Source organism: Malus sylvestris, chromosome 11 (assembly GCF_916048215.2).
Source record: "Malus sylvestris chromosome 11, drMalSylv7.2, whole genome shotgun sequence".
Classification (NCBI taxonomy): domain Eukaryota; kingdom Viridiplantae; phylum Streptophyta; class Magnoliopsida; order Rosales; family Rosaceae; genus Malus; species Malus sylvestris.
Window position 1 is genome coordinate 31,208,663 of NC_062270.1, and position 15,628 is coordinate 31,224,290.

The 15,628-nt window shown below is 38.9% G+C and overlaps 2 protein-coding genes across 2 annotated transcripts; both read left to right on the forward strand.

Annotated features, from left to right (window-relative positions):
- Nucleotides 1–795: 795 nt before the first annotated feature.
- LOC126589518 (rab GTPase-activating protein 22-like) lies at nucleotides 796–7,291 on the forward strand. Its single transcript, XM_050254834.1, has 11 exons — nucleotides 796–1,308; nucleotides 2,224–2,319; nucleotides 2,569–2,672; nucleotides 3,149–3,378; nucleotides 3,637–3,759; nucleotides 3,903–3,991; nucleotides 4,310–4,415; nucleotides 4,753–4,850; nucleotides 5,436–5,696; nucleotides 6,658–6,741; nucleotides 6,898–7,291. The coding sequence occupies exons 1-11, from the start codon at nucleotides 1,219–1,221 to the stop codon at nucleotides 6,913–6,915; spliced, it is 1,299 nt and encodes a 432-aa protein (XP_050110791.1). The 5' UTR covers nucleotides 796–1,218; the 3' UTR covers nucleotides 6,916–7,291.
- A 3,073-nt stretch (nucleotides 7,292–10,364) lies between these two features.
- Nucleotides 10,365–13,990, forward strand: LOC126589523 (uncharacterized). The gene is made up of 2 exons (XM_050254841.1): nucleotides 10,365–11,517; nucleotides 12,433–13,990. Exon 2 carries the CDS (start codon nucleotides 13,223–13,225, stop codon nucleotides 13,895–13,897), a length of 675 nt encoding a protein of 224 aa, XP_050110798.1. The 5' UTR covers nucleotides 10,365–11,517; nucleotides 12,433–13,222; the 3' UTR covers nucleotides 13,898–13,990.
- The last annotated feature ends 1,638 nt before the right edge of the window (nucleotides 13,991–15,628 follow it).

Here is a 15,628-nt window from a genome sequence, read left to right on the forward strand (position 1 = left end):
TACTGAATTTTCATTATTTATACAAAAAATAAAACCTCGCATGCATAGACTAACTTAATATTTTGTGTGTGTGTCAAAGCTTTGAGGCCCTTGGCCGGTCGGCTTTGTCAATGACTTAGGAGCAAAGAAAAAAGCATGGGATGGTAATCCTTTGGGCGCTAAATTTTTCCTTAAATTTATTAATAAAAAGCAAGCACGTTAATCAGCACTTAAATAATAATCTAATCATTAATTTCAATGTCATTTAATTTACAAAATTCTGTCTAAAAATTTAATCTTCGTAACATTACTACTAAATATGTTTGGCATAAAGTATATTTCATTGTTTGTTAACTACATATAATTAAGATTAGCATAAGGCCATACAACCGTATAAAACAATAGACATTCAAGGCACATAGATCAACTATGCATGGGTTCGACGTATTCGAGATGTTAACAAAGTTGACCGACTCCAAAACCATCCAAAGCCATCCTACTCACCCTCTCATCAGGGTCCACCCAATGCGTTGACTTGACTCAGTCTTACAACTTCCATGGCTTTCTTTCTGTGTTCCCGCGAAAGCGATGGCCTTGGAAATCTCTCAGCCACCCAGTCAAGTTTCTGCCACCCAAAAAAACAAAAAAAAAACCAATGAGAAAATCCCAGAAAATAGTAAATTTATTTACCACAGAGAAAAAGGTGACCCAAGTACAGGTAATTTCTTTTTCTTATTTACTCCTTTATTTCAGGATAAAAATGTAGGGTAATTACGTGCGTAATAAATAGATGACATAGAAAATTTAGACAGTGAAAATGAGTGAAAAGCAAAGGGAAAACAGGGGAGGTTAAAGAGTAAATAAATATTGGTTGTGGGGATTTTCAGGTGTGGTGTGTGATGGCAGCCGTCTCGTCACGACGACTTTGACAGAGTATTTACCGCGACAATCATCATTGTCGTATAAAATCACACCCCCACACCAACACAGAAAACATAAAAAAAAATAATACCCATAAAAGCAAAAAGGAAAAACAGATCATTTCTTTTTTTGGTGGGGTTTTGAGCTTGATCCAAAGGGTCTGAGGAAGTTTATTTTTTCTGGGTTTTGATTGGTTTTTTCTGGGTTTTGGTTGATTTGTTGAAAAGCGGTTTGCTCTGAGTGCTGGTTGAGGCCATCTTTGTTGGTTTGGGGAAAGTGCTTTTGTGTCTTCTGTGAAAGTGCTTTTGGGGGATTGGAATGTGGAGGGACGCTGGGACTCCTGCTGATTCTTTCTATGAAGTACGCCCTGAGTGTACTGATGTTCCCAAAACCCGCTTCAAGATCAAGGTTTTTCTTTCTGTTCTTTGTTTGATTGTTGGATTTGGATTTAAAGATTGGGTTTTTAGATACCCATCGTCTTAATTTTGATCTTTTCCCATTTGAAAACCAAGATATTGTGTAGTGAATCAGATTTGATAATGCAGGGTGCTAGATTTTTAGTTATGATCATGAATTGGTGGTGTTGATATAGAATCACAAAGTGATGAAATTGGAAAATTTTTAGATTTTTCGGAAGGAGAAAGTTGGGAATAGTGTTAATGTTAATGTTAATTGATCACCTTGTTGAATTTTGGAAGGAGAATGTAGGACAGATATAGGATTATTCTGGTGACTAAAACCGGAGTTATGAGGATCTTGTTGGTTCTCAATACATATCCGAGAGTCAATATGCTCCCACCCGCTAACGCCTACCCAATATGTTGGGGATATTCGGTCTGGTGTTGCTTATGCACAACTTCATAGAAATCTGTATATGAATGTGTGAACAATTACGTACACAAATATGAAATTGATAATTGTGAGCAATTAAGAGAAATATAGCTATATTTGCACAAACCCTTGCCTCAAACTCCAGCATGTCAGAATCTTTGGCTTGAAAGTTTTCTCAAGTTTTGACATTTTAACTCCGTGTCCTTCTCCATATATCAGGATACGTTTGTAACGCCAATATTTGTGATCTGGATCACCAAAGTATTATGAATCGGAACATCGATCTGGATTATGTTTCATGGGGGTTGGCCTTAATAAGAAAATGATTTGATTATACTAAGGCTTTTAAACAATGAGAAACTGATAAAGATTCATTGTGTATTCTATTAAATATGTCTGCAATTGTCTTATTACTTCATAGTGATTTCAATGTCTCATTACCATGATGTGCTTCTTTCAATCTCCATGCCTTATTTCTATTTGCTCATGCAGGCAGGTAAAACTCTAAGTGTAAGGAAATGGCAGGCTGCATTTAGTCCAGAAGGCCAACTGGATATAGGCAAGACTTTAAGTCGAATTCACCGTGGGGTGAGTGAATCTTCATGATTCAAAGCTACCACTTAGTATGCTAAATTTTGTCGTTATATTTATAAAACTCAGTTTTGGATTCTGTGTAGCTATCAGAGCGTCTCAACAATCCTATCAATACTTGTCTTTATGGATTCACCTTTTTCTCTTTATATTTTTGTTGTTCTTTATTGTTTTACTCATGAAATAATCAATTTGCAAGGCTAGTAGTCAACTTCAATCCATAATTATATTATATTTGGCAATCAGGGAATCCATCCATCAATTAGAGGAGAAGTTTGGGAGTTTCTATTAGGTTGTTATGATCCTACGAGCACATTTGATGAAAGAGAGCAGATTCGGCAACGTCGAAGGTATATCTTGTTTCCTGCCTTACTCGGGTTCCTTCAAATTTATTAGTCATTTACCTTTTATTTTCTCTTTATCTAATGAAGTTTCCTTGGGTAGTACACTCACAATTGATGAGAATGGTCTAAGGAGAAATTATTTCTGGTTCATGTATCTTTTAGTACTGCAATTCGTTAAGTAATTTAAAGATGATCTTTTGGGAAAATGATCAATATCATGAGTTGAGGTTTATGACTTGCGATGTACCCCAAGTGAGTAAATTTAGTTAACAACAATGGCGAAACATGCTAGCAAAAGACTCAGGTTTTCCTCTTCATACGATAGGGATCCAGGCTCCAGCATCTCTATTTTATGTGGGATGTGTATATTTCCAAACGTACAGGCTGTACATAATGTTATCTTGTCAGTTTCCAGCATGTTATGCTTAACCTGTCCCATTATTCGGTATTATTTGTTAAGTATCATGCTTTGTCCTTTTCAGAGTGCAATATGCTCGGTCGAAGGAAGATTGCCGTCAAATGTTTCCTGTTGTTGGAAGTGGTAGGTTTATCACTGCCCCCGTAATCACTGAAGATGGTCAGCCCATTCAGGATCCCATAGTACTTTCACAAATAAATCCAGACAATGGTTCAAGTACAAACCGTAAGAATGTCATGGAACCAGTAACGGACAAGAAAGTAATCCAGTGGATGCTTACTCTACATCAGATAGGTTTGTGATATATTTTTTTGTGTTTGCATACATATTATGGTTATTTTGGAGGAACTTCTATTTTTTGTCAGGCATTTTTTCTTTTTGTTGTCAGTGCCCTTAGACTATTTTATTGGTCAATTCTATGTTTTCATCATGTCATTACATCACCTACCTGCAACATGTGAAAAAAGTACTGAACTTGATGGATTGCAGAATTTTCATGTTTAATAATGATTTGTTAGATAACTTTTCTGATTATCTTTATTTGTATGCCAGGTCTTGACGTGGTTCGTACTGACAGGACACTAGTGTTTTACGAGAAGCAAGAAAACTTGTCAAAACTTTGGGATATTTTAGCCGTTTATGCCTGGATAGATACAGATGTTGGTTATTGTCAAGGTTGGTAACATAGGAGTGATTTTACTACTGGTCCATCCCTTCCTTACACTTCTGGGAAGTGAAGAAAAAATTCATTTTGATTTTTTCAAAAGAAAAAAAAAATTGATGTTTCTAAACTCCGAAATTCATGACACAATGATCAGGAATGAGTGATCTTTGCTCCCCCATGATTATCCTTCTTGATGATGAAGCAGATGCATTTTGGTGCTTTGAACGCTTGATGCGCAGACTGGTAAAACTTTGCACTAAATCTTTCACTTTGTATATTATTCTGAACTTGCATCAAATCTATGCCTACCATGTGTGTCAAAAAACTAGGATTGCTAGGCTCTTCCTTCCAGAAATTAACAGAGGAGATGTGCAATCTTAAATCCATGTATTAATGAGATTCATTAGCTGTTTTTGTTCATCTACTTCTGTCCTTGAACAGTTGCTACAATATTTTTCTTTCGATTTGAAGTTACATGTTTTCTTTAAAGCTACAAAGTTACTTGGTGATGGTTAATTTGGATTCCAGTTTCTTATGACTTGTTCCATTTGAAATTTAAAGCGAGGAAATTTCAGATGTACCGATAGCTCTGTTGGGGTGGAGGCACAACTAAGTAATCTGGCTTCAATTACTCAAGTCATTGATCCAAAACTTCATCAGCACTTAGGTATTGTCTTTTTTATTTGCTTTACTAAGCTCTACAATTATGTCCATTTACTTGTCAGACAGAAAATATTTGTTTATGTAAAACGTTGGAGACATCATATGTGATTTTCACCATTTTTCATTATTCATAGTCTTCTTCTCAGAACTGATCATGAAAATTCATGCTCGCCAACCGTTTGGATGAATATTCGATACATTTATTTATGGAAAACAAAGACGTTTATTAGGATTTGAATATCAAATTCGCTGTGTGTTTCTGTCATGTCTCTCTTACGTTGCTCAACATAATGCTAAAAAATGAGGAAGATAGTAACAGATATGTTCAATTTGGAGTGCAGAGACACTAGGCGGAGGTGACTATTTATTTGCTTTCCGGATGCTTATGGTTTTGTTCCGACGAGAATTCTCTTTTTGTGATTCTTTATACCTTTGGGAGGTAAGAATGAGTTTCTGTTAGTACCTTTTTGATATTTTTCTGTTCTTCCTTTTGGATTTTTTTTTAATATATCTAATTATTGCATGTATAAATACTTTTATCGAATCCGTGAGACTATTTCTGGGAAACCACTTCATTTTTTCGTAATCATCAAATATTTCTCCACAATTCCACTTATATATAGTTCCTTAAATTTAATACTTATGCAGAATTTTTTGTATTGGACCTTATTTCTTCCGAGTAAAAGTTGGCAAGTTAGTACTTATTTGACAAGGTACTTTTCGAAAATAGATTTTAAGAACTATCGCACGCATTTGATATTAAAGACCAAACTCCAGATCATTTGTTTGTGTAATTGGATGTATGTGTTCCTGATTGAAAAGTATCGATGCACCCTGTTCTATAATAAAGAAGGGGTGTCCTGCACAGTGAATTTCTGCAGCTATATAGTTATTGCTTTTTCTTTTTTGTTTTTGGCCAAATATATCCTTTTTCTTTGTGCACGTATACATGGTTATCCTGCATCTTGAACTTAAAAGATCGTATTTATATTGGTAAGAATTTATCTCATTTAAACTTTGACAGATGATGTGGGCTCTTGAGTATGACCCTGACTTGGTCAGTGTGTACGAAGAATCTGATACTGATAGTGAGAAGGCCGAGGGATCTAAAGGGAAACCAAAGTCAACACGTCAGTGTGGGAAGTATGAGAGGGAAAACATGAAAAGTGGAGGAAAGAATTCAGAAGCACCACTCCCAATTTCTGTTTTCCTTGTTGCCAGTGTCCTGAAAGATAAGAGCTCAAAGCTACTTACAGAAGCTCGGGGTCTGGATGATGTTGTCAAGGTTAGCATTATCAGTTGACTATTTGCTATTCTTAGAACCGTTATACTTCCAGCTTATATTGAGAATGATATTACATGACTTAAACAGAAAACATGTCCATGTGGGGACAGCCTCGTCATAAATTCATCTAAAACAATAAACAAGAGTTACTAAATGTCAGAAGCCACTTGCCGTGGCCAAACTAGGGTCCAGGATGCTGGGTGGATTTGACATACATGATAAATTATAATTTACATCTGAAAGTAAAATATGTAATAAAGTGGAAAGGAATAGGAGACTGGAGCAGCAACATTGATCAGCCAACCCTATTAAATCTTTCCTTGAAAATGTGGATTCTTCTACGGTAGTCAAACATGCTTCGGAGAAGAATATGATGCTATCGTTTTGTTCTTTCACAAATGATTATATAAAAATTCTAAAAGCCAAATGAAACTGTTGTTCCAATGTTGTTATCTTGGGTTCCAATTTTGTCCGTGTAGTTTTACAACTTACATTAGGTTACAATCAAGATCAAAACCCTGAAAAATAATCACATCTTCATGCTGTTTTGTAAGGGATTGGACCCTAAGTTTGACATGTTTATTCCTTAACGGTTCTTGAAAATTTCAAATGCGTTGCCTAATCCCTTAAAAAAAAAAACATGAAAAGTGATCATCTTAAGGATTTTTGGCTTGATTGCAACCTAATGTTAACTAGCAGGATATAGTTACAAGTTTTGCAGGACGAAATTGGAAGCCCCTAGCAAACTGCGTGGACTAAAATTGTCTTTAGCCATTTCTAATGCCCTAAGGGAGACGTTCAAAATAGTTCTCTAGAGTCGTTAGGGACTGGTGAAGAATCTTTGACCCGTGTAATAAACAAGTACTTAGAGTTGTCAAATTTTCAGTTGGTTGAATTGAAACTTAATTTTTGTACAACTTTTACCTGTCTGTTTACTTACCTCACTCTTTTTCTCCGCCAGATATTGAATGACATAACTGGAAATTTAGATGCCAAAAAAGCTTGCACTGGGGCATTGAAACTCCACAAGAAATATCTAAAAAAGGTACTTCAATTTATTTTGAAGCAGTGTAGTATACAATGATGTTGTTATTAAATTTGTATGTTCGTGCATTTCTTGTGCGTGTGGATGCGCTCACTTCAAATATTCGTATAATAATCACTCAAAGTTGCAATATCGTTCGCTGATTTGTTACTGCAGGTGCCCAAGAAGACATAGCATCACTTTACACATGATTTTTTGGCCACCCGAAAGAAGTAAGACGATGTTCCTTACATTGTTTTACCCGATTTGGCAAGAGATTATAATTTACTTCCACATAATCTTGGCTCAGAGTTGAGAGAGCTGCACAGTTGGTCCATTCTGCCAAATATTCCCACAAGAGCAATTGTTGTTTGTGAAATTAGTCCAAATAATTTGTATATTAAAAACTTTCTTTATAGGCCTGTATTTTGTACAACGATAACCGAGGCCTATATTTTGTATTAACGGTACGTTGTTCGTTATGATATTATGAGGGGTGGAAAGTGCTTAAGCTTATGCTGTGCTCCAACCCTAATCAATGAAAATAATTTACAGTGTTCTTTGATGAAAATATCTTGTTACATTACCTTCTTCCTCCCAGCGCAATATGCAGTCAGAGTTGGTGCAGGCACTTACTTTTTTCATTCAGTATTTAGTCATATTCGGAGAAGCTGTGTTGTCAGTGTTGCTCACTTTGCCTGTGTTTAGAAAGAAGTGAACATGTAGCACAAAAGTTCATTGCAAAATATACACAACAAAAGGCTGGTCACAAGTTGGCAAATTTAGGGTTGCTTATGTATGAAACATTTATGTTCAGAAGTGCTTTTGCAAGGAAAACTTTTATTATAAATATATAAAAGTTTTTTATTAGGCTTATTAGTCGAAATGTCCCCTGAAACTGTCATTGAGTCTTAGTTTACCTCCTAAAACTGGTTTTGTCTCACTTTGTCTTCTGAAATTGACATTTTCAACTTTTTTGTCTCACTTTACCCACTTCCGTTAATGGACTATTAAATTTGAGGGTATTTTAGATATTTTAATTTTTACACATTTATTTACCGCTAGCCTACACACTAAACAAGTCTCAATTTTATTGTTGACAACTCTAATTCAAACGCATAAATTTTGGGCATTTTTAAAAATAAGTTATTCAATCAATAGAAAAATTATGAGCAACAAAATCATTGTATCAACCAAAATAAAGGTCCATATATTAGCTCGAAACTTTGCAATTGAAAAATATTCGTTACAACAAAATCATTATGCCATTAAGCTATCTTATCCAAATTAAATAATTCCCAAACCAAAAAAAAAAAAAAAAAAAAAAATCATTTAAAGCAAATGTACACAGTTTGAACAAGCTCATGCCTAGTGGAAGGAATCAGTGCTCAACAATGTGAAATTTTTTGTTTCAAACCATGCACATTTTCTTTTAATGATTTTTTTGGTTTGGGAAGTATTTTGGATAGGATAGCTTAATGGCATAATGATTTTGTTGTCATGAATATTTTTCAATTGCAGTTTTGAGCCGATACATGGATGTCTTGCAAGTGAAATGACTCTACGAACAAATATTTTGGTTGATACAATGATTTTGTTGCTTGGAATTTTGTCTATTGATTGAATAATTATTTTTAAAAATGCCCCAAGATGCGTTTGAATTAGAGTTGTCAAAAATAAAATTAAGACTTGTTTAGTGCGGGGACTAGAGGTAAATAAATGTGTAAGAACTGAAAATGTCTAAAATACCCTTAAATTTAACAGTCCATTAACGGAAGTGGGTAAAGTGAGACAAAAAGTTGAAAATGTCAGTTTCAAGGGGCAAAGTGAGACAAAATCAATTTCAAGGGGTTAACTGTGACTCAATGACAATTTCAAGGGGCATTTTGACTAATAAGCCCTTTTATTACTGAAATTGCAAGTGCTTTGTGTGGAGAAGTACATAGCCCTTATACAATTCGTAAACATTTTAATTTTTTTTTTATACCAGACATGGTCAAATGCACTTTTAGTTGTCAAATATGTTTAGCCTTTTGATAAGCAATCCCATTGCATGCCCTTATTTTGCCCAGGCAAACTTCCATAGAAATGTAAGGGAGGATGAGTAAAAGCTAGTTTCACAAAAGGAAGGCCATTTCCTTATTCAAACCGAGTCTTATTACTCACCCTCTACGTTACATATAAAGAGTATGAGAAGACGTTGCATTATTTTACCGTATAAATGTCATAATCATAACTGTTCAATGTGTTCATTTTCTTTATTATCATCATATAAAGACTCTCTCTTAAAAAATTCATTTGATTTGGAGGCCATTTAATCATGATGAATCAATTAACGGTTCATCATGAGGATGCTACTTGTTACTATAACCGTTGATTTATTGGACACATATGAATGACCAAACGATCTCCAAATTAAATGTTTTTTCTAGAGATACTATTTAAATAATGATGAATATAATATTTGTACCTTAAAATATTGTCACATATTCTTATAAGAAAGAATGGCTCCTTACATATAATGAGCCAATATGAATATTACTAACCCTTCTTTCAAAAGTCTGGATAAACTTTTAAGTTTGTATCGGTAAATATTGTGTTCCCTTTTTTTTATTTCTTATCCTCTCACTCATCATTTTTCTTCCTCTCCTATTTTTTTCAATGTACTTTCCTGGTATTACAAGCACAACAACAACAACAACAACAACAACAAAGCCTTTTCCCACTAAGTGGGGTCGGCTATATGAATCCTAGAACGCCATTGCGCTCGGTTTTGTGTCATGTCCTCCGTTAGATCCAAGTACTCTAAGTCTTTTCTTAGAGTCTCTTCCAAAGTTTTCCTAGGTCTTCCTCTACCCCTTTGGCCCTGAACCTCTGTCCCGTAGTCACATCTTCGAACCGGAGCGTCAGTCGGCCTTCTTTGCACATGTCCAAATCATCGGAGCCGATTTTCTCTCATCTTTCCTACAATTTCGGCTACTCCTACTTTACCTCGGATATCCTCATTCCCAATCTTATCCTTTCTCGTGTGCCCACACATCCCACGAAGCATCCTCATCTCCGCTACACCCATTTTGTGTACGTGTTGATGCTTCACCGCCCAACATTCTGTGCCATACAACATCGCTGGCCTTATTGCCGTCCTATAAAATTTTCCCTTGAGCTTCAGTGGCCTACGACGGTCACACAACACGCCGGATGCACTCTTACACTTCATCCATCCAGCTCGTATTCTATGGTTGAGATCTCCATCTAATTCTCCGTTCTCTTGCAAGATAGATCCTAGGTAGCGAAAACGGTCGCTTTTTGTGATCTTCGCTAGATTGCTCCGGTCATTAGTGTGGATAAGTATATAAATGGATAGAGATAGGAAAGCAAACACAAGATGTACGTGGTTCACCCAGATTGGCTACGTCCACAGAATAGAAGAGTTCTCATTAATTGTGAAGGGTTTACACAAGTACATAGGTTCAAGCTCTCCTTTAGTGAGTACAAGTGAATGATTTTGTACAAATGACATTAGGAAATATTGTGGGAGAATGATCTCGTAATCACGAAACTTCTAAGTATCGGAGTGTGGTGTCGTCTTGACTTGCCTTATCTGTCTCATAGGTAGATGTGGCATCTTCTCTGAAAGAACTCTTCCTCCATCCAGGGGTGGTATCTTTAACTGGTGGAGATGCACAAGGTAATGTATCAATTTCACTTGAAGCTTACTTGTAGTCTCAGGCTTGGTCAAGCGCGATACAAACCATGTAGTAGGAGTCCCCCAAGTCGCCGAGCTAGGGGGTCTGCTGAAAGAGGTGACAGACAAGGTAAGCAATCAGAGCTCCGACTGATTGTTCACCTTCTCCCCATCTTGCAGCAGCATGAAGGATAAAGAGAAGAAAAATGAGAAGAGATGATATGAGATACTTTTGCTTTTGAAGAAGTAACTTTCCACAGGCTTATTCTTGAACTGAGCTGGAGGGTTTTCTGGTTTCCTCCAGAGTATAAGGCCGACTGAAGAATTTGAGGGTCAAAACAAGTCCATCAAATCTAGAGTACGTTCCACCCTACTGATATGGGATACTTTTGCTTTTGACAGAGTAATGGGTGTATCGGCACGTGTGCTGTTACGCTTGTCTCCACATGCTTCCTTGTATCCTTCGCACTTGCCCTATCTGTTCCTCAAGCAGATGCAGAATCTTCCCTAGAAACATAAGATGTTGAAGATGAGTACTCGAGAGCAATGCCAGGTAAGTAATCAGGTAAGGGGTTCCAGGCAGTCAGTTCCTGGCTGGAAGCTTGATTCCAAGTGCTGACTGATTGCTCTCTTTCTCCTTGTCTTGCAGGTAAAAACAAGGCCAAAGGAAAAGACAGGGAAAAAGCATGATATGAGATACTCTTGCTTTTAACCCTGATGATATGAGATATTCTTGCTCTAGTATAGCTTGTTTGCAGAGGTATTATCGGGGGGAAAGAAAGCTGAATATTTCGAAAGGCTTCGTTGGGAGTGCCCTCTCAGATATGATGAAGGGTTGAGCATTTTTGCAGGTCTGCCTGTCCGTTGGGGATGGAGGTCGACATATATAGGAGTCTCCCTAACAACAAGTAGTAATGCTATTCCTTTACCCTGCTTGGTCATAGCACGGTAGTGGGAGCTGCCAGTTGCAATGGTACTGTTCCTTTACCCTCTCTTCGCTTTTGAGAAAGTAGTCATGTTGGGAGTCTGGCTCTCGAGATTCGGAGGACGGTGCCTCTTCGATTTTGGAGCAAGCAATCTTGTTGGGAGTGTTTTCTCGAAAGTGAGTAAAGGTTGGGCATGTTTGCTAGTCTACCTTGCCACGAAGCACAGAGGTTGACACACAAGGACTTTCCAATTATCCAGCAGTGGTACTGTTCCTTTACCCTTGTGGGTAATAATATGGTAGCTAGACCTTCAACATTTATGTGTCTAAACTTTGTTAGTGCTGTTTCTTTGCTATTCTTTTACCTTTCTTGGTCAGAGCGATGTAGTGGGAGCTGCAAGCTTCACGTGCTCAACTTTGGCAGAGAACTTTGGCAAAGTTATCTGTGGTACCCATGAGCTATTGTTGCGTGTGGGAAGTGGGTGATTGAACAGTAAGATTCATGTGCTTTCTACTTCACCAGAAGTCTTCGACAGAATGCCCATAATTTCTGCAAAGCTGAATGTGCGTGTGACAGGTGCTGACAAGGCTAGAAAAGTAGGTGCCTCTTCGATTTCTGAGATCGGCCCTCGTGGTCTCTGAGCAGCCCAGCTTTTGAGAAAGCGAGCGCCTCTTCGATTGATTCGGAGAACGATGCCTCATCGATTTTTGAGAAAGCAATCATGCTGGGGGTCTGGCTCTCGAAGATTCGGGGAGCAGTGTCTCTTCGATTTTTGAGAAAGTAATCACGTTGGGAGTCTGGCTCTCGAGATTCGAAGGGCGGTGCCTCTTCGATTTTGGAGCAAGCAATCTTGTTGGGAGTGTTTTCTCGAATGTGAGTAAAGGTTGGGCATGTTTGCTAGTCTACCTTGCCACGAAGCACAAAGGTTGACACACAGAGACTTTCCAATTATCCAGCAATGGTACTGTTCCTTTACCCTCTCTTCGATTTTTAAGAAAGTAGTCATGTTGGGAGTCTGGCTCTCGAGATTCGGAGGACGGTGCCTCTTCGATTTTGGAGCAAGCAATCTTATTGGGAGTGTTTTCTCGAATGTGAGTAAAGGTTGGGCATGTTTGCTAGTCTACCTTGCCACGAAGCACAGAGGTTGACACACAGGGACTTTCCAATTATCCAGCAGTGGTACTGTTCCTTTACCCTTGTGGGTAATAATATGGTAGCTAGACCTTCAAAATTTATGGGTCTAAACTTTGTTAGTGCTGTTTCTTTGCTATTCTTTTACCCTTCTTGGTCAGAGCGATGTAGTGGGAGCTGCAAGCTTCACGTGCTCAACTTTGGCAGAGAACTTTGGCAAAGTTATCTGTGGTACCCATGAGCTATTGTTGCGTGTGGGAAGTGGGTGATTGAACAGTAAGATCCATGTGCTTTCTACTTCACCAGAAGTCTTCGACAGAATGCCCATAATTTCTGCAAAGCTGAGTGTGCGTGTGACGGGTGCTGACAAGGCTGGAAAAGTAGGTGCCTCTTCGATTTCTGAGATCGGCCCTCGTGGTCTCTAGGGAGCCCAGCTTTTGAGAAAGCGAGCGCCTCTTCGATTTCTGAGATCGGCCTTCGTGGTCTTTGAGCAGCCCAACTTTTGAGAAAGCAAATGCCTCTTCGATTTCTGAGATCAACCCTCGTGATCTCTAAGCAGCCCAGCTTTTGAGAAAGCAAACGCCTCTTCGATTTCTGAGCAGGCGCCTCTTCGATTTCTGAAGCTCCGTCGAGTGCAGATTTTTATAGAGGCTGACATTAAGTTCCAAAGCACACTTGAATCTCCACCAGTAGAAGCTTCATTCTTGCACTTCTAAGATCTTGATTTGTCCGACCTCTTCTCTCTTCAACACCTTTGAAAATGTCTGGCCCCTCCGACCGTCGTTTTGACTTGAACCTTGTTGAAGAGGCAGCCCCGCCTTCTCCAGACAACATATGGCGCCCATCCTTCGTCTCCCCTACTGGTCCTCTTACCGTTGGGGATTCCGTGATGAAGAATGATATGACCGCTGCGGTGGTGGCCAGGAACCTTCTCACTCCCAAAGATAACAGACTACTTTCCAAACGGTCTGATGAGTTAGCTGTTAAGGATTCGCTGGCTCTCAGTGTTCAGTGTGCAGGTTCTGTGTCTAATATGGCCCAACGCCTATTTGCTCGAACCCGCCAAGTTGAATCCTTGGCGGCTGAAGTGATGAGTCTCAAACAGGAGATTAGAGGGCTCAAGCATGAGAATAAACAGTTGCACCGGCTCGCACATGACTATGCTACAAACATGAAGAGGAAGCTTGACCAGATGAAGGAAACTGATGGTCAGGTTTTACTTGATCATCAGAGATTTGTGGGTTTGTTCCAAAGGCATTTATTGCCTTCGTCTTCTGGGGCTGTACCGCGTAATGAAGCTCCGAATGATCAACCTCTGATGCCTCCTCCTTCTAGGGTTTTGTCCAGTACTGAGGCTCCAAATGATCCCCCTCCGGTGCCTTCTCTTTCTGGGGCTCTACCGACTGCTGAGACTTCTCCTAAGCAACCTTTGTGAAGGCTCCGTCTTGTGTGTTTATTTTGACTCATGTATATGTACATATTTGTAGCTGATCGGGGATATCAATAAATAAGCTTTCCTTCATTTCAACGTATTGTGTTAAATACACCAAAGCCTTCTTCGCTAAGTTCTTTGAATTTTCTTTTGTTGAAGCTTGTATGTTGAAGCTTTCTGAGTGGAGCATGTAGGTTGGGGTAGTGTTCCCTTAATTTCCCGAGTGAGGAAAACTTCTCGGTTGGAGACTTGGAAAATCCAAGTCACTGAATGGGATCGGCTATATGAATCTTAGAACGCCATTTTGCTCGATCCTGTGTCATGTCCTTCGTTAGATCCAAGTACTCTAAGTCTTTTCTTAGAGTCTCTTCCAAAGTTTTCCTAGGTCTTCCTCTACCCCTTCGGCCCTGAACCTCTGTCCCATAGTCGCATCTTCTAATCGGAGCGTCAGTAGGCCTTCTTTGCACATGTCCAAACCACCGTAACCGATTTTCTCTCATCTTTCCTTCAATTTCGGCTACTCCTACTTTACCCCGGATATCCTCATTCCTAATCTTATCCTTTCTCGTGTGCCCACACATCCAACGAAGCATCCTCATCTCCGCTACACCCATTTTGTGTACGTGTTGATGTTTCACCGCCCAACATTCTGTGCCATACAGCATCGCCGGCCTTATTGCCGTCCTATAAAATTTTCCCTTGAGCTTCAATGGCATACGGCGGTCACACAACACGCCGGATGCACTCTTCCACTTCATCCATCCAGCTTGTATTCTATGGTTGAGATCTCCATCTAATTCTCCGTTCTTTTGCAAGATAGATCCTAGGTAACGAAAACGGTCGCTTTTTGGTATTTCTTGATCTCCGATCCTCACCCCTAACTCGTTTTGGCCTCCATTTGCACTGAACTTGCACTCCATATATTCTGTCTTTGATCGGCTTAGGCGAAGACCTTTAGATTCCAACACTTCTCTCCAAAGGTTAAGCTTTGCATTTACCCCTTCCTGAGTTTCATCTATCAACACTATATCGTCTGCGAAAAGCATACACCAAGGAATATCATCTTGAATATGTCCTGTTAACTCATCCATTACCAACGCAAAAAGGTAAGGACTTAAGGATGAGCCTTGATGTAATCCTACAGTTATGGGAAAGCTTTCGGTTTGTCCTTCATGAGTTCTTACGGCAGTCTTTGCTCCTTCATACATATCCTTTATAGCTTGGATATATGCTACTCGTACTCCTTTCTTCTCTAAAATCCTCCAAAGAATGTCTCTTGGGACCCTATCATACGCTTTTTCCAAATCTATAAAGACCATGTGTAAATCCTTTTTCCCATCTCTATATCTTTCCATCAATCTTCGTAAGAGATAGATTGCCTCCATGGTTGAGCGCCCTGGCATGAACCCGAATTGGTTGTCCGAAACCCGTGTCTCTTGCCTCAATCTATGCTCAATGACTCTCTCCCAGAGCTTCATTGTATGACTCATTAGCTTAATACCCCTATAGTTCATGCAATTTTGTACGTCGCCCTTGTTCTTGTAGATAGGCACCAAAGTGCTCGTTCGCCACTCATTTGGCATCTTCTTCGTTTTCAAAATCCTATTGAAAAGGTCAGTGAGCCATGTTATACCTGTCTCTCCCAAAAGTTTCCACACTTCGATTGGTATATTGTCTGGGCCTATTGCTTTTTTATGCTTCATCTTCTTCAAAGCTACAACCACTTCTTCCTTC

Coding starts and splice junctions, on each gene's coding strand:
- LOC126589523 (XM_050254841.1), top strand. CDS start 13,223: ATGTCTGGCCCCTCCGACCGTCGTTTTGACTTGAACCTTGTTGAAGAG.
- LOC126589518 (XM_050254834.1), top strand. CDS start 1,219: ATGTGGAGGGACGCTGGGACTCCTGCTGATTCTTTCTATGAAGTACGC. Junction 2,320..2,568: donor TAAGTCGAATTCACCGTGGG/GTGAGTGAATCT, acceptor TTTGGCAATCAG/GGAATCCATCCATCAATTAG. Junction 5,697..6,657: donor GTCTGGATGATGTTGTCAAG/GTTAGCATTATC, acceptor TTTCTCCGCCAG/ATATTGAATGACATAACTGG.